Source organism: Polyergus mexicanus, unplaced genomic scaffold, assembly GCF_030449975.1.
Source record: "Polyergus mexicanus isolate NDT 795.1 unplaced genomic scaffold, iyPolMexi1.0 SCAF_13, whole genome shotgun sequence".
NCBI classification, from domain to species: domain Eukaryota; kingdom Metazoa; phylum Arthropoda; class Insecta; order Hymenoptera; family Formicidae; genus Polyergus; species Polyergus mexicanus.
Window position 1 is genome coordinate 1533972 of NW_027223333.1, and position 19170 is coordinate 1553141.

Sequence of the window (19170 nt, forward strand, 5' to 3'; positions counted from 1 at the left end):
GCGGCCCCTCGGCAAGGGCCAGGCAGGTACGCAGGCAAACGCAGGTAGATTTCTCTCTCTTTCTTTCTCTCCCTACCTCTTTCCGCTTCTACCCCCTCTCTCTCTCTCTCTCTCTCTCTCTCTCAGGGATTGCCGAGAAAGCGAGGCGCATACGAAGAGAAAAGGGTGAGTTTGCGAGCTTGCGCACTTGGGGGCCCATCTGGCGCAGCCTCCAGGATCCTTTCGCGGGGCGGTGGACGCGCGCGTGTCGCGGTATAAGCAGAGGACGGAGCTTGTCGGTCGGTGGTCGGTCGTCCCCGCGCGTCAGGCACGTCGCAACCCCCAACGCCGTAATATCGCAGGTCGTCCGCGCGTCTTCCGATCATGAGAAGAGGAAGGTCGGATGCGGTCACCGCCGGCCGTCATCAAGGAACGTCGTTTCCGCCAACATCGTCGTCTATATCAACGTCCCGGTTGTGCCTGAAATAAAATTTCCCGGCGTTTGGAAACTGTCCGTTTATCGTTGTTATCGCCGTCACGAGAAATCGTCAGAAAAAGAAGACTAGCGGATAAAAACCGGTGACACGCGCACCGGTGCGGTCTCGCGGGCGCAGGGAAAAGAAAAGGTGGAGGAGAGAAGGAGGAATATATATATCGATAGTTTGGTAGAGAGAGAGAGAGAGAGAGAGATAGTGAAAGAAAGACAGGGTGATAGTTATACGACATGCGGTCTTGAGAGTAGGCACGAACAGGTGGCGAGGCGAGATCACTCGCCGGAAGACAGCGGAAGCTGGCGGAAGAGAGGGTGGATGAGAAGGTGGGAGGAGGCAAATGACGCGTGCGACGAAATACGCACGTAGGAGTAACAGGTATTGTGAAAAAGATATGAGATACTTTCAACTTTCTTCCATCTTCTTCTTCCTCTCTTCTTTTTCTCTCCTCGATTTTTCTCTATCGAAATTTTCAAAGTCACTGATCATTTTTATGGAAGAAAACAAGAATGATCTCTCTTTTCCATCTCTCTGGAAAATTCGTGTCCTGTAAGATTCTCGTCGTGTGCTTATCGTCACTTCCCTCCCCTGTTTCATTCCTCTTGCTAAATAATTATCTTGCGTTTCTTGTCTTCGATCTTTATCGATACTTTCGAAGAGTCGACGATTTTTTCTACAGATGCTGACGGGATAATGTTGCAATTCCTTCGTTTGCAAATGCATATAGTAGGAGAGAGCGAATTCAAATTATACTAAAGCATGAGTTGCATTTTTCTCCTCTTATCCTCATTTCGAGATTAAATGATTGACAATTTTTTCCTATAATTTCGCAGCGAATATAAAAGCATAATAATTACAATTTAAACAACAAATATCATGAAACAACAAATGGAGTAATTAAATGCAAAATCGTGTGGCGAGTGTTTAAAAAATGGATCGTATCACTAGCCGTATCGGAAAACTCCCCAGACCTAGCTTTAAATAAAAAATCATATAACGCAGCATACAAATATTCCTTGTATATAGATTGCAAATCCATTTCTATTTCAATTATTTTAACGATACGAGTGTACTTATAAACTGTGAAACATTGACTATTTTTAATTAATTGTCGAGCTATATATTAATTTTTTTGATTATCGGAAATATTTTATTCATATTACAAATTATATAACGCATAAAAAATAATAATACAGTATTTCTTTATTAATGTGTTTCGAGGCGTTTCACACACACACACACACAGACAATCTTTTTGTTAAAAATCACAAATTAATTTTATTTTAGTTTAATATAATATAATTGATAAATTAATGCGAGAATAAAGATTAATGCGTGATATTTAGATACGTATAGAAAGCGTGAAAGCTGCATTCGCAATCAATTTGATTGAGAGCAATCGGAACGGAAGATGGCTATTAGAGATTCGCGCTTTCATTAAAGTTAAAACACGAGAATATCGATTTTAATCGTAAATGGATTAACATCTTATTTCCGCGAGATTAGCGTGTGCCATCGCTTCAATTTCCTACTTTTAGCAGCGTTAGCGTTTGTTTTTGTAAACTGGAAACGACTTACAAAACAAATAATTCCAAATAATAATATGAACAAAAGGATAAAGTAAAAATTAATCAACAGATATCGAAAGTTAGCGACGTCGAGATTTCGAATTAATGCGAGTTAGAAAATCGAAAGCTTTGATTGAATATCGTTTCGATTCAATTATCGTGATACGAAATTATTGCATCGATGCGTGCTAGCATATTTATTGTATGTAAATATATCGCGGACTATCGTTTGGCAAATTTTCGTTGTGTATTCGGAGATGCGAATGATTCCGGTTATGTTGAATCCGCTAGATAATAATATTCACTCAATTAATGATTCATCTGATTTATAGGAGTTTACGTTATCGGAGCGTTCCCTCGTTGAAGCTCAATAACATGTCATTACGATAATAAGCATATAAAATATCAATATCTGTCAAAAAGATTTATCTCCGTCAATCGCGAATCGGTGGCTACTGAAGGAGATTGAAGCTATAACAATTTTATTAATATATATATATCCCCTCGACATCTGCGTTACTTATCAAATTTTCTTTCATGTTCGCAGATGCTACGGCTTTCGATAAATTCACGGAAAAGCTGGCATCTTCAAAACCGATCGATGTATATCCTTGACACTTAACTTTAGCACGCAAGATGTTATTTTCTACACTATTGGAACCTAAACAAGGTAATCTGGACAATCAATCACCGCTGTGAAGATCAACGTGAGAGAGAGAAGCATCCTTCTGTTAACGACCTGTGATCATGCTCAGTCCCAAGATGCAAAAAACTGGTAAGATGTATTTCGTTTTTTTGTTACCTTTGCTCTTCATAAAATAGTGTATGAAATAATGGATATAACGCGCAGTGTATGTAAGAGAGATTTAAATTTCCACAAATAATATTTTCCGATTTCATGTTGTATGTGTGTGTGTGTGTGTGTGTGTGTATTAGAGAGATTTTACTATTGTATAATATTTATTCTAAACCCGCAGTAGTTTTAAATGGAATTGAAATATCGTGGAAGAAGGTTATTAATAAATTCATATATTTTTATAAAAGATAATTCTTTGATGATCATTACTGCATATTTGAATATGTAACATCGCTGTAATGAAATTTGCGAACAATTTGCATCACGCATTTTATAAATTAATGTTTTTTAAAAAATTTATTTATTTGTAATAAACATGTTTAAAATATAGTAAATATTTATGGAAATTTAGTTAATCGACAAATCAAAAAATATCCTTAATTATTACATTAAATTAAAAAAGACATAAACCAATTGATATTTCAATGATATTTTCATTTCAACGAATAATAGTGTTATTTTTACTGAAATTGCGCGTGTCAAAAAAATTTGATGTCTTCTCGATACTATGATATTTACGTCGAAAAAAATTTGCCTCCTCTCACTGAACTGCTCTCATTGCAATAATGCTCGTATTATATAAGTTTATTGTTTGCATAGACAATTTTTTACGCGATATCGAGATTAGATTTTTATACGTTTCGCTCCATTTCTCGCGAAACGCGCGTGAGATTATGCGAATTTCGTCGCCTATTCGCGGATAAACTTCGAGTTCGATTTGTTCGAGTGGAATAAAGTTTCTTAAACGTCCCTCGTATCTCCGCGCTAAAGTTAACACACAACCACGAAAGTTCGCGACGTACGAACTGTTATAATCGCGAATTGCACGGTGACTTCTCGCAATTTACGTCACACACGTGTTGGACGATCGAGCGGACGACTTTCGCATTCGTGCTGCAGAAGCTGCAGTTAAGTCAAAGTTGCATTTGCCTTGAGTGTACTGGGAGCTGCAGATCGTTACCGGAGATTGAAATCTTCGAAATGACCCGAGTGTAATTTGCATGCATGAACGGCATCTCTCGGTATCGCGACTCTTCAAATATTGATTTTGACAGATCGTGATTAGTATTATATACGTGAATCCGTAATTTTTTAATCGCGGATTATTTGTCTTCGCATAACTTGTCATTCGCTCCCTCAAATAACGGCCGTATGTTTTTAATTACGAACACTGTAATTTATTGGACGTTGACTTATTGTACAAACAAACGGCAGATTTGAACAATATTGTCTGCTAGCATGCTTGTCGTCAACGGATTATTAATATTTACACTCATATGATGTAAACAAGATTCGCCTCGGTACTTTGAACGCTATTATTTTGAAATAGCGTGACAATTCGACGCATAATTGTGATGCAGTGCATTGCATTCGATATTATGCGGTAAACGCGTAGATATATATCCCATATATAATTTTGTAATTCAAATGTATTTAGATATTATATGTTGATTTGCAAATATATCTTTATTTGCACAATTAATATATATTCTCGCAAAAGTCGCGATGTATCATATAAAACTCGTAAATGCACGCATTTCAAATACGCATACGTGATAAAGAGTGAACCATCAATCGAAATAATTTTGATACCAAAATATTTTTTAAGAAAATAAAGGTTTTTTTTTTTGCAAAAATTTACAAATTGTCCTTCGTATAAATTTCATTTCGCGTGAGTGTTTGTGGAAATTTGAGCAATGGCACATTGCATGCGCTACATTTTTCGTGCATCCATTGCCTAAATCTGGACGACTCCTATATATGGTACACGTCGGTTTTAATTGCTCTATTCACACACGTTACGTGTCTGCGATGTGTTACAGTGAGGGTAAATGACGCCCAACTAGTCATGCTTTCGGAGAAAGCCCATTACGATCATTCGCTGTCGGGATATTTGCACAAGCGGACAGCTGATTCTACTAAATGGCAACAACGATGGTTCGTTCTCTACCAGGTCAGTGAATTGTTTATTATGTCGTGAGATAGGAAAGTGCACGATTTACTTTATTTGTATCGTAAAGAAAAAGGGAGAAAGGGAGAAAAAGGGAAAGCGATCTAATTTATGTGTTCCATTTGAACTTGTCGGAATCTGAATTTGAATTTAATTTTACATTTATCAACAATTTTTGTTTTCTGAGGATATATATATATATGTATATTTATCTCTTTATTAATTATAACAAAAAAAATTATTTTACAATTATATTTCGTAGAGAGTTAATGATTTTCCAATATTAGTTACTATGATTTTTCTCATGAAGTTTGCTTGGCGGAAAGTTATCATTATTTCTTGGCATTACAATCAAAACAATGTGATATTTTCAACTATTAATAGCTATTGAAATAAAATAACGACAATATCTAAGTTTGCTCAAACTTGTACAAAGCACAAAGCTTCTTCCTCGCAATTCGCGGAAATTTCTTTACTGCTTACGGGGATATTGTTTCGTGGCCGTTAGAAACTTCGAAAAGGCCTCATTAACTCTCGCGGCGTTTCGGATTAACCAACTAATACAATTAAGGAAAGAGCTTTCGACATAGTTTGCGACAAATACTTTGTCATTCGGGAGATATCTACGCCAAGAATTTTCGGCCACATTTTTCCTTGCGTCATTTTTTTCCTCTGTTCTCATAATCCCTTAAGTCATAAGTAAATCATCCCGTTGTATAATTTTTGCGATCGTGAAGCCGCTCAATTATGACGGCGATGGTGTAGACGCGAAACTTATAATTATTCTATTAAAGACGGGAGTGGTGTCATCGCATCGCAAATGAGTTTGAACTTTTTAAACAAAAATTACGTTACATCATCCAATCGTTTAACTAATTTTAGTTTGAAAGAAAAACATTCTACCGAGTATCCTAGGATTTCCACACTTTACTTTTACCTTATAGACGCTCAGGACAGCTTATATACCCAAGGATAATGGGTAGGATCAAATAAATACAGGAAGTATACTGCAGTTCTCTTTTTCGTTTCGATACGATCAAATACATACAAGAGAAAATAAGATATAAGTGATGTAATTAATAAAATGCGATACCTCGTTGTTTGCGAGAGTTCGTCAAATGAACGGAGATATCGTTGCACGGTGAAGTTGCGTTTTGCTCGTTGATCATCGAAATTTTTACACGGCTCGCGATAATCGAATATCTTTCTTGCCGAGACGTTCCGAGTCATTGGATCTTAAAGCTTGTTAAATTTATCGCGCTTATCTTGAATTACTGCGGATCAAAAACTTGGCTCGCTCGTAATCGATCTTTATGCGAGAACGCTTATATTCTTCTGAAGAAAAAAAGCACGTGTTCGAAACTAGTAAAAGGAATGAAACTCTCGTCGCGCGCGATAAAAATGCACACGCCATTTCGGAGACAGAAGTTAAATTAATCTAAGATTCGTGCTTCGGGGTTTTTCTCCGAGAGCGTAGTATCTTCTTTTCTTTACGAAGTTCGTTCCATAAAACTTTATTATGAGACATGAGTCTCATCGTCGCAAATTACTTTTTATTTTATCGACAGACACGCGTACAGCACCCCATTTAATAATTTAGTCGACCTTTTTCTGCAAAATTTAGATTGTTGTTCTGAAACCGGGACGCGATCCGGGACGCGGTTCAATTGATCAAGATACTCGCTGCAAAGTACACGAATGGAACGCTATTTGAAATGACGAACAATTCTAGAGATTTATTGATAATGTCACGTTGCGACGATAGAAAAATTGTTTTGAATTTGTATCAGGTATCAGCGATGCGAATTTTATTCAGCGGATTATCTCGAATGTAACTGGCTTTATGAAATATGAGAGCATGTGTCGAATTGCGATATTCATTCCATGAATTTTCCGTCGACAACGCGAACGCAATTTAGTTTAACGTAAACCAGATATAATAGTATTTTATACAGTTCTTATTTTCTAATAACAGTAGCAATTGTATTTCTGTAAATTATTTTATTTCGCGTACCTGAGCGTAATGTGCAATTTCTGCTTTCTATCCTTACAAATATTACGAATTATTATTTCAAATGAAAGATATAATTACATTTGAATTAAGTTTTACATATTTAACAAACATTGCGCTCATAATATAATCATGATGTACGACATTAATTTTATCTATGTACATGTGCGCGTGTGTGCATTTTTAAATAAATTAAGATTTAATTACTTCCGAATAGCTCTCGTAGAAATTTCTTACTGTAAAAAGAAAATTGTTTCGTGTAATATTTTATACCGCGCCCGAGCAAGGCGGTCTTTCAGTAGAAGTGGTCTAGATGTGGTCGGGCATATTCCTACACCTTCTGGCGCTGAGAGAGAAAAGATTATATGTCAGAAATTTAATAATAGAAACTAAAATCGTATACTTGAAAATGAAAAAGAGATACCTAAATTATCGTTAAGACATTTAAATCTCTTTTAATATGCAAATTATGTAATGATGTAACACGATTATGTTAGCCAGGCATGACTCATTAAATATCATTATCTTTCGATATCATTATCTTTTCATACAGAGAATATAAGAAATTACAATTGTTCATTTCCTCACGTTTTCTTCGCGAGAAAAGCAATTTTGTCTTAGGCGGCTGTGATATATGTTACAGAATTTACTATTCTATTACGAGAGCGAGAACTGTTCACGACCCAGTGGCGTCGTTCTGCTGGAGGGCTGCTATTGCGATCGACTCATCACCGCCAAAGGCAAAGAGCCGGATAAACAGGTATGTGTCTTGGTATGAGCGCGTAAGCTGGGCAGCATACGCAACAGCTTACGTTATTCGCTACTAGAAAGTCCAGTGTAAGAAGTTATCCTCGTCCTCAATACCTATGCGTGACGAAAACAAGAACTTTAGCGGAGAAATTGAATGTTCTTCTTCCACTTTCGCTTCAACATTACACATGTGTTCCACTTTAGCACTATAAATATGTCAATAGGAATTGCGTACGTAACGAACGTCGGGTTAATCGCAATTTCAAAGTTCGTGAAACGCGCCGCTTTTAAGCTTTTGCAAACATGAAATATTATTGTATATCGCAAAAGTTAAATTTTAGAGTTAAATCTGAGAAAAAATTGTATTCCAATACATAATTTGTATCTACAAAGAAGAAAAAAAAATTTTTGATATATTTTAATAATTTTTTTGCGTGATTAATATCATTTAAAAATTGTCATAGAAGATAACACGCAAAGTAATGTAACCTCTCCAGCTTTTTTTGTGTGATGATGTATTCAAATGCGCATAATACATAATTGAAAAACGTTCATTTTATAAAAATGTATTTAATGTCAAAGGCTAATGTGTCATTTGTACGCACAAGGGGCACATGTTAATTTAAAAACTCGTACGCTATTTCTAACAATCTATATATGTCGGTCTTGTGTATTTTTTCCGTGATATTCAATTCGTAGAGCGAATTGATGTTTCAAAAGCTTTTTACACAATTTCTTTGATACGCACGTGCATTTGTAGAAATATGGCAACTTTCAAATAAGCTCCAATTTATAATATAAAACTCTCGAAATATCGTGATCTGAGATTCGTCTTACTATACAAATGCAATAATTAACACCAAATGCAGCTATTTAATTTCATTTAGTTTAATTCTTTTTAGTTAATTTAAAGATATTATTTTAAATATTAAAGATATCGATCGGGATCAGACGGCTACATCTAACGCAAAAAAAAAATGTGCAATGAATCTTTTGAATTTATGAACGCAAGAAATAAAAAGTGTATCTAGTCATTTTTCGCACTCTTGGCAGCACAAATCCCAAGTTATTATGGTGGATAAAACATTTCCTGCCGAATTTCCGTGTATATAAATTTCGGGAAAGAGTAACTTTCTCGTTAAACGGATAAATCCGAAATACGTGGAGCAATTAAGGGATTCATCGAGAATATGTGGATGCGTGAGATAATAGGGATAGAGAGAGCGTATCGATTTCTGCAAAGGTCACGTGATGCTCGTCGACTTTCCCACTTTTTCTAAAGATATATCGGCCGTTTAGTATTTTCTTTTGGTCTCCTAGACAAGGAGGAAGCTGTTTTTTTTCCTTATTTCCACTTTCGTTGCGGCCGATAAATCGATTGCATGTGCCTGCTGCGAAAAATAATGCGAGGCTGTAACTCCAGTCGCTTTAACAGCTCGGCTTCGTTTAATATCGCAATTATCGCCGATAAGAACTGCAAAGCATACTGAATGTTTTACTGGTTCGTAGAATTTATATGGTTTAGTTTTCAATTCGGTTTGAAATCTGTTTTTAATAGCTCTTCGACGCGAGATTTAACAAAAATATAACTTTCATATATATCTTTTTCATTTTTAAAAATATTTATCACGATTGGAAGTTTTGATAGGTAGAATGTTTTAATATTATGCGTCTAACGATAAGAAATATATTGAGATAAACATTTTAATATAATATTAAATTAAAATATATTTTTCAGACCAATCACACATATGGTACATACAAGTTGCCTCAATCAAAATACTTTTAATTAAATGTCTCTTTTTAAAGCTAAACTAGAAATACTCAACTTTTCGGTTCAACGCATAGATCGCGAAATTGAAATTGATTTGCAGTTCTTCTTTTAGCGAGAGTAAGTACGAAATCAACATGAGCCTTGACGATGTCGCGTCACGTAGTGGCCGTCGCAAGGACGTCGTTCTTCTTGTGTCCCAGTATAGTCGTTCCATTTTACAACCCCATTGTCATCGACGATGGCGCAGTGAGCCTTCTACTGAATGCAACGACGCGGGCCTGTTACGCGTCTCTTTTCTAAAGACGTGACGCGAAGACTTGCGCCTCTCCCTGCCGTACATCTTTTTCGCAGTTGGCGCAGCGGAAAATGTGTTTACTCGGCAAACGTAAATTATTTAAAGAACTCGGTGGCCGGTTTACGAGCAAAGTGGTACACGTTGCGAGTCACAATAAAATGAAATTATCCGATACCTTTGATACACCGCGCGTTACTTCTTCGTAATTTTCTCGTACTCGACTGGAAACTTGTTTTAAGAATATAGTTTATTTATCTTCCGCAGGATAATATACGTCTGAAAATATAGATAAATAATAATACATTTCCTATATACAAGTGTATTTGAGTGACTTTTACATGGAATGTCCATTTATTAGCGCATTTCGATTCATATATTGTATAATATCAACTCAAACATTTTTCATCCGCTTCATTTAACGCGCTTTAAATACTTAAATATCTGTCAAATTAATATCGGATTAATATGATAATATTCTAATTTCGCACACACAAACACATATATTATATGTATATATATATATATATATATATATATATATATATATATATATATATATATGTACGTATGCATAAATATACATATGCATAAATGTAAAAATATTATTACAATATTGTTCGTACGAATTTCATCCCACCATGGGTACCATGTGTTCCATAGTTCTCGATGATCCGTGAACCGAGGAAAGAGTAGCTATAGGGAGAATATTTTTTTTGTATTGTACAAATAGCGCAAAAATGTTTTCATTTCGTAAAATGTTGTTCGATTTGTCACAATACAACAGGATTTGGATAAACACACGCTGAAAAATAACGGAAGCGTAAAAAATATATATATATTCTGATAATATTGAACTCCCCCTTCGCGAGTGCCGAATGCGTTAATTGAGTGAATGTATGTATATTGTATTCTCATTCGAACGTCGACAGTCTATTAGCCACATACAATATTTATCCAAATCTTCCCCATCTGTTGTATGCATAGTTCTATCGCATAATATTTCAATTTGTCAAATACGATGACAAATCATAATGTGAATTGCTAAATTATGTGGATAACGATTGGCGTATTCGAATTATTTTAGAAACACACTCGCGTTAAATGAGCTTCTCATTTCCAGTTGGCTATTCTCGAGGTAATGTGGCTGTTTAAATAAAATTGCGGGAAAATAGATAGAGTTATGAAAGTACAATGCGTTAGAGTTGATGGGATGAATAGTCGTCCAGATGCATCGTAGTTTCGGTGCGCTACTATGTGCAGAATGTGTTTTCGCTTGAGGTCGCGTAAGCGAAATGTACTTGAGTCCTCTTTTACGAAATAATTTCTCTTGGCGTAGAAAAATTATTAATAATTGGCAAAATTTATTAATTGCAATAGTACATTATTATTATTATTATTATAAATTATTGATTTATTTGTCTGTGATAAAGTCAATCATCATTCTAATTTCAATGTCTCGATCATTAATCGCTTCTAAATAATCTGATTTTAAAAATAGCTATGAAAATATTTTTAAGATTTGAGAAATTTTCACGGATTTTCGCAAGACTTTTTCAATCTGTTTAAGTTTTGCATTATCATATGTGCTGTCGCGACCTTAAAGCATGGACAAATATGGATCTTCCTATTTGAGAAGCCACGTGCTGGGAATATTCTGTCTGCCTGAGGCAACCGTTTTGGATTTCTCGCATCATCGAACATTGTTGTTTCTTCAACAAACAAAGATATTTTTCTTTCTAGTAAAAACTGACTCATTGTTAGTTGTCTGTCATCGAGCGTTCAGCCATCGGTTCGTATTCTTCGATGTCTCTCTCATATTAATGGATTTCGCGATTAATTTCTAAAAAGTACAGCCATTTAATAATAAGTTTGTAATACGATAAAGGAAAAAGTAAGTAGTGTCTTGATTAATTATTCGCGCAGTCGTGTCTGTGAGGGATATCCAAGTAATTCAGCAGTCATCGTTTTATTTCAAGCTCCACTTTTTCATTACCATGATAGAATATCCAAATTACATTCTGTAAGTACAACCACATGCATACACACACATATATACGACAGCTGAAAAATAGCTTTCAATAAATTATATTTCCCACTGTGGCGCAGTAGTAACCGAGATGCTCTTTATTCCTTCATGCTCGCGATGAGGTCAAGGATGGTGACGGTATATCGAGACGAGTGTGAAAGTTAAATCCGACGATTCCTAATTGAGTATCTTGCACATTCAAATCTGTACACTCATCTATAAAAATGCAGAAATATTTCGGCGCTAATGATCTTAAATTGTATAAATAACGACAGTCGTTATCATTTTCAAATAAATTTTTGATACCACATGTATGTTTTATTATGAATCAGGAATATTTTGCCAATAGTTTATATTAATTATAAATTTTATATTAATTATTAATTTATATTAATAAAAGAATTATTATTAGAAATATTACAGTAACTTCCTATTCTCTTATATTGTATGTAGGTTAAGTTCTTTTAACAAGAGCTACGCACGATACACTTGCGCATAGAAATAATATCAATCTTTTATATTTTAAATTATTGCGATGTTTTTGTTTGTTAATTTATTATTATAATGTGTGTGTGTTCAATGTTTAATATTGCTTATTAATTTAATTAAGCAGAGAATGAATGTTGTTTATAAAACCGATCAAACGTGAAAAGAGATTCGGAAAGACGAAAATAAACGAGCGTTGTACTTGATTAATTTTTCTCGTATAATTAAAGCGTATCTTACTTTCTATCTATTAAGTATGCTATCAAAAAATTATTATTGGAATATTCAATTTATGTGCAAAGGTTTCAATTACTTCACTTTTCTATAATTTTTCAAAAGCTCGCAGATTTCAGAGTTTTGTTACAAAGTAACAATGTTGTGCCTTTTGATAGAAAATCCTGGTATAAAATTTCTCTAATGACCAATGATATTTTATTATTAACGAGAGGTTAATTCTTCAAAAGTCAACATTCGTAAGTACTTTTATCTATTGTTCCGAAAAATTCTCAATTTATACAAGCGACGAATTTACAATTTTGACAGACGATCAATGACGACACATCGTCCTTCATTATACACTTCTTGTTTTAATTTCGTGCTATATAATTAATTTCCCAATCATAACGTGCAACAAAGTTTGCTAATTAATATCGCAATGTAATTAATATTGACGCGTTAACATTAATAACTATGCCGAACGCACGTTGAAGGATAATCGATACCGCCATAAAAGCGCAACGCGAAAAATTAACATAGAACGACAATGCCATTCCGTGTCAAGCGCAATAAAGTCATAAACTCCCCACATATTTTCGACATTTTTTCACTTGTCGCTACGATTTAGCTTTGTTGAGTGCTCGAAACTTGAGCGCTGTAAGTTCACAATCAGCTTTTCTCGTCGACTCGAGTGGTGAAATAATCGAACAGGCTGCGCTCGGCTTTAGATAGAGAGGAAGAGAATAAAACAAGCCAAAGAAAAGCTATTACATGGCCGGAAGACCATGAAAAACGAGCGAAATCTGTTGACGGATACACGTGTATGCTATATCGCGAGATTTTCGTATACACGTTACCGAGAAATATGCAAGTTAAAACGGAGGACAGAAGCGCTTCAATTTCCCCTTTTTATGGAATCACAATTTTACGCGAGAAATCAATCTCGAGGATAGTTTTTTGATCTTGTGAGATTTCGAAAATGGATCTGGCAGATTGATCGGTATTCGCTCATCCGAAATTGTCCGTATTATTAAAATATACATTTGCGAAAGCGAAATTGTGCTGTGAAAAATTGGTTAGTTAGATTTGATGAAATTTTATTTTAGTATTCTAGCGAAATATATAATTTTCGATAACCAGAAAAAACGATTCAAATATATTGTGGGCTAGTTTTCTGTTATCATATTCCCTGATATAAAATAACAAATAATTAATTTTTATCAAATGCAGTAAATTCCTTTTCTGTTAATATTTTCAAGTCAAAATCTCGCGTTAAAATACAAAAAAAAAAAATTGTAATACACGATTTGTGCATATGTATAATCGTTTGACACAATGTAGTGTCGCCGTGACAGGTCGCGATAAATTGATCCGTTAATTGATTTTCGAGGAAAAGTCTCGTAACAATCGTCGCGATGCTTTGTAGGGACCGTAAATCGACGTTATACGCGCAGTTCGCGATGTGCATGCAATGCACGTATGTAAATGTATTCGTTGCATTTGCGGTGCTTTAATTCGTCGATTGCCATGCCAGGCGCACGATGACAATTGAACAGGTGGCGCAGGAAAGGGCTCGAAGGGCCGCATGTTGCGGCGCATCAATTGCACACACTCTCGTCCCATCTATTCTTATCGCATCGATTCGCATTGCCGATAATAACTACCGTTCATATTACCTCCATTTCATCTCCTTCTCTCCCTTCGTCATCGTAAAATTAAATCCATTCTCGTGAATATATAACGGGTTAAATTCAAGCCGCGTCGGCGATGTAGAAACTTGACGCTCTCTCTCTCTCGAGTGAGCGGGAGGTCAAGCGTGACTCAAATGCTTTTCTCTACGCTTTTTCGTGCATCTCTGTGAAACGTCAAAGAGCCCCGTTTGACCTGTATAAATATTCCCTGGATGCATCTACAAATATTCAAATCAGTTTGTTTACGCAGTGATTATATTATATACGGCAGACGAGCATGATCATTTTACATTGTATATCTTATCGCTGTGCGCCAAATATTTCATTCCACGAAAATGTAAAAGCCGATCGTGTGTTAGCTACATATATATTTATTGGCATCGCAAGTCCGATTATGGGAAATTGCATAAAATTGGCATTATTACTGAAAGAGGGAGATTTATATTTCATGAAATATTGTATTAAATATTATTACGAGCTTCGCAGTATTTATGCCGCGCGCAGACAAGGTTTCACATGTTAATTAACTTTCGCGAATTAACAATTGTCGATACCCGATACCCGATATCCGGCACGATGGAATCACACCGAGCTCGCTAAATATCGACAATCCGCGCCGATGTACATCAGATCTATCAATGATGCTTTGCGATGCTCTTGAATGAATCCATCACCAACTACGAACATTAATGGACAACAATTATCCGAGCGAGATTCATCATCAATACGCAATGACGTTGCCGAGTACTTGGTTCAACGATCGATACTGTTTGCATTCGCTTGATTCTCGAATTAATCTTATACCGATATTATGTGTATATTTCATCGCAAGTGATACTCTATATGTATAATGTAACTTCTCTAAAAACCAATAATGTTGCTCATCTAAGTGCGGAAGTGATACGCAATTCATAAAAATTTTCTTACAACTTTTACGATCGTGGCAATCGACAAGGTTCTGATTCGTTGGTGAGGGTGTTTACGATCAAAGCAAAATGAAAGGCGTATTTCGAAGAGATAAAACGCCCCGGATGCTGAACCGAAGTACTGAATTTTACATCGGTTTTTCTCACTGTTGTATGGACACGCGCGGAATAGGGCCACGGGGTAGATGTGTCAAGATATACCGGCGAAAGAGGGTCAGAGGGGCATAATATATGAGAAAGAGAGAGAGAGAGGAGGGGGGGGGGGCGGGAGAGAGAGAGAGAGAGAGAAAGAGCCATGGAGCTTTATTTGAGACCGACGTCGCCTGTTGCTGCGCTTCATGTATGTACACAAGCACGAGTCGGTGTATATATATATAAGCCCGATGTTCCATCTGCTTCCTTCTATCTCTTCATCCTCTCTCTCTCTCTCTCTCTCTCTCTCTCTCCCTTTCTCTTTCGCATAACCACCACCCTTCGTGTGTCCCTCCCGTGGCCTTATTCTCACCCTCATCCTTCCTCTCTCTTCAGTTAGGCTCGATGTTGCTGGTACCATCGCGGCAACTGGCATAGCATCAGAAGGGATGAATCGATTCTGTTTCTAGCTAAAAATAAGCTTCTCATGGAAGCTTACCTCGCGCAGAGCAGCATCCACGCCGTTTATCTCTTATCTTCCTCCATCTCTCCTTTTTCATATTTCTCATTCCTTTGGCCTTCGCTAATTACATTTTTGCGGATTTACCTAGAATTTAAAATCAAATTTACCTGCATTTTCTTGTGACATCTAACATAAAAGCGCAATGTAATTAACGACTTGTCTATTTCTCGCCGCGTCGTTAATTATACGCCACAGGCCACATTTTAACCATATTCTCTCGACGTATCGTTAATTAGCAAATATTATTTTAACATATCGTTTTATTAATTTTATTAACAGCTGATTTCTTTCATTGAAAGATTGTATGTGTATACATAGTTTATTATTTAACTGTTTTTATCACTTTTTAATATATAAATATATCATATCTACTTTTTAGAAAATTTTAAAAATTGAATTTTTTTACTAATACATATTACATATTGCAAAAGCATGCTTTCAAATTTTTCTTAATTATATTTTATTTTTTTTATGTTCTCACATGCTAATTTGATTTGCCTATTAATATCTACATTTTTCTTATCCGCCCTCTCTAGCTGTTCCCAGAATGGCGATAAATGCTTTTCTCAGTCTATCTCTATCTTTCTTTCATGACGCTATGAACAGTCGGATCAACTGCATCCGGCTTTCCCGGGAGGACACTAATTTCTGTTCATTACGGAAATACATCCGATAACGCTAATGCACCGTGCGAAGATTGACAGAAGATGCACAATGCGCGATCATTCGACAACAATACATTGAAGGTCCGTTGAGAATTCAAATGCTCGTCAATTAGATGATTTCAAACGAGAATACCTCAGTGGCAGCGAGATATATTGTAGTTAAGATCTCACCTGGACGAAATAAATTGTAAGAATTTAAACAATGTCTACGATAGAAGCAGTCGACAGATTCTTTTGTGGAATTGCCATTTCTCGCATGAAGCTTCATCCGTTATCGTATAGCTGTTAGCGTCCCGTTACTAGGACATTTCTTCCTTAATTACAATATCGGCTATTATTTTACGGGTGTTTAAAAAATATTATCACGGATGATCTTTCTCTGTAAAAAAAAAAAAAATATTCTACAAGTACTGTCTTTTTCTAAACATTAAATAATTTATTGTTCATATCTCGATTGGTGTCAATCAATTCTAATATTCTTCCAGAAATAATTTTTTGTTTCAATATCTATAAAATGCTAATCTTATATTTCTAACTGGTAAATATTCGTATTAGCTTACACATCGCGAATCGTTTTCATTTTTACATATATTGTAGAGGATACAATCTTAAGTAATAACGCTTAAGTAAAAACGCTTTGAATTTTCTGGCGCTCTTTTCTAATTCCAGAGATATGCAATTTTGAGGTGTATCGTAATTTTCGTATTTCCTTGTGTTATTTTTTTCGTTATATTCTACTTGCATGTTTCATAAATTCAAAATCGGTTTGGATTAGATTATATCTTCCGCAAGTGAACCCCGCTCCACGAGGGGGGGGGGGAGGGGGGGAGATTGGCGGAACCCGTTGCATCCACGTATACACTTTTCCATCCAAACGACAATTGTGAGATAAACTTCGCTTTGCTTTGTAAAGTATATGCGTGAACACAGAAGGTTCCGCTCCTTCTACGAGGAGGAAGATATAACTTAACTCAAATCTATTTTCAGTTTCAAAAATAAAGTTGGGTTATTAAAAACTGTTAACGAATTACGAGAAATAGATGATATACATTATTTACAAAATATTCATGACCGTGAATATAAACGAATACTTTTTCATCTGCTCTACAACAGATACAATGTACACAAACTTCACTTTTCTATATGTTATTTTATAATACTTGAGGAAAAGCATTAAAATATGTGAAACTTTAAAATCGCATATCTCTGGAATCAGAAGAGAGCACCATAAAATTCAAAGCGTATATTACTTATGAATGTTCCCTCTCTACAATATATACAAAAATGAAAACGATCCGTGAGGTGTAAGTTAATCGGAACATTTACCTTCTAACTTATATTTTCAAAGGATTAACAAAGAATTTAAATTTATCGCATTATAAGCGATACATCGAATGTAAATATTACCATTACACAGTTCAGGAGTGATAATATACTACAGTTATATATGTATTTTCAATATATGCCTGTGGGCAAAGTATTGCAATTATATTGCCGTTGTTAATCATAATTTAAATGACATACTATGATATACTAACGTAAAGATCAAACTTTACTTGGGAATTTGATATTTTCAATGTATCGATTATGAGATACGGCTATATTATAATATTTGCTTTTGTAGTAAGTATGACAATTATAAAATATATGTTTATTCTGTACTCCAAAATATAAAATAGTATTTTAGTAAATTAGTATTTTATCAATATTAAAGATTCTGTATTTAAATTATTGTATAATCGTATTATAGATGCAGAGATTATATACTACGCACAGATGTTCCATAATCTGTTTTTATATATGATTTATTTACATCAAGTAAATAATATAAAGATTATTCCGTACAATGTATTTACATTTAAAGAGTTTCATACAGAAAACAAATATCATATTAAAATTGCAACTCTTACGGATAAATGTTTATTTTTTTTGTCTAAGGTTTTATAATATGCAAAATAAAATACAAGATTGTTTTTCTAAATCAAGATACTTATAGACTATATTGTTAAAGAGTACATTCAAGTAATCTATAGATTTACAGAAACGTATACACATTTGAATGTATTCTATATATTAATTAATGGAGTTCTAAATCACTTAGTGTCAATTATAAATTGATAATTAATAATTACAGAACCAAGTACAATATTTGGCCAATTGCATTCATTGATATTATATTTTTCGTTGAACAGTTAATTTTTTAACAGTGTTATTGACAGTTTTAATTTTTCAGATTTTTATTTGTTATATACAAGAATGTGAGCGACTTGTAGGATTTCGTTAATTAATATCCGCTAAATCATGTCCTATAAATTGGGATATGATTTCTTAATTTATTATTATAGCCACATATTTCTTTATCCAATTTTTCCGTAGCGGGAAAAAATCATGCTTTGCACTGAAAACATTTCATTAATTTCTTTTTGCGCGTGCGTTGCGAATTCATTAACTCGGTCAGAAATATATGCGCGACCACATATAGTATAATATTTCAATATTTTTATTATTTTCACGATATAGTATATTCATATATGTGCGTATATAATTCAATAACTCGTGAACGATTTTATAAACTGAATTTCCATTATCTTTAATTCGAATAAATTAGAACGTGAAAATGCTACGAGAGCTAATAACCAATCGCGTACACGCGTTATCGCATGCGTAACTTTATATCCACATTATATATTGGCTGATCGAATAAGCAGAAGCTTTAGAGAGGATCTAAAGAGAGGAAGAAAAAATGTATTATTTCCCCCCGCCCTCTCTTCTCTTGTCAAATATTTACCCACAGCATTCATCTTAATTTCTCTCGGGGGGGGGGGGGGGG

The 19170-nt window shown here is 34.9% G+C and overlaps 1 protein-coding gene across 3 annotated transcripts in view; it reads left to right on the top strand.

Moving 5' to 3' along the window:
* The first annotated feature begins 272 nt into the window (after positions 1 to 272).
* LOC138938510 (ras-specific guanine nucleotide-releasing factor 1) overlaps positions 273 to 19170 on the top strand; it is a 47963-nt gene continuing 29065 nt past the window's right edge. For all 3 annotated transcript variants that reach the window (XM_070305552.1, XM_070305554.1, XM_070305553.1), the window contains exons 1-4: positions 273 to 848; positions 2586 to 2813; positions 4718 to 4848; positions 7500 to 7616. In XM_070305552.1, coding sequence (XP_070161653.1) covers positions 2786 to 2813; positions 4718 to 4848; positions 7500 to 7616 — 276 coding nt within the window. In that variant the 5' untranslated portion in view covers positions 273 to 848; positions 2586 to 2785. The remainder of the gene's footprint in view (positions 849 to 2585; positions 2814 to 4717; positions 4849 to 7499; positions 7617 to 19170) is intronic.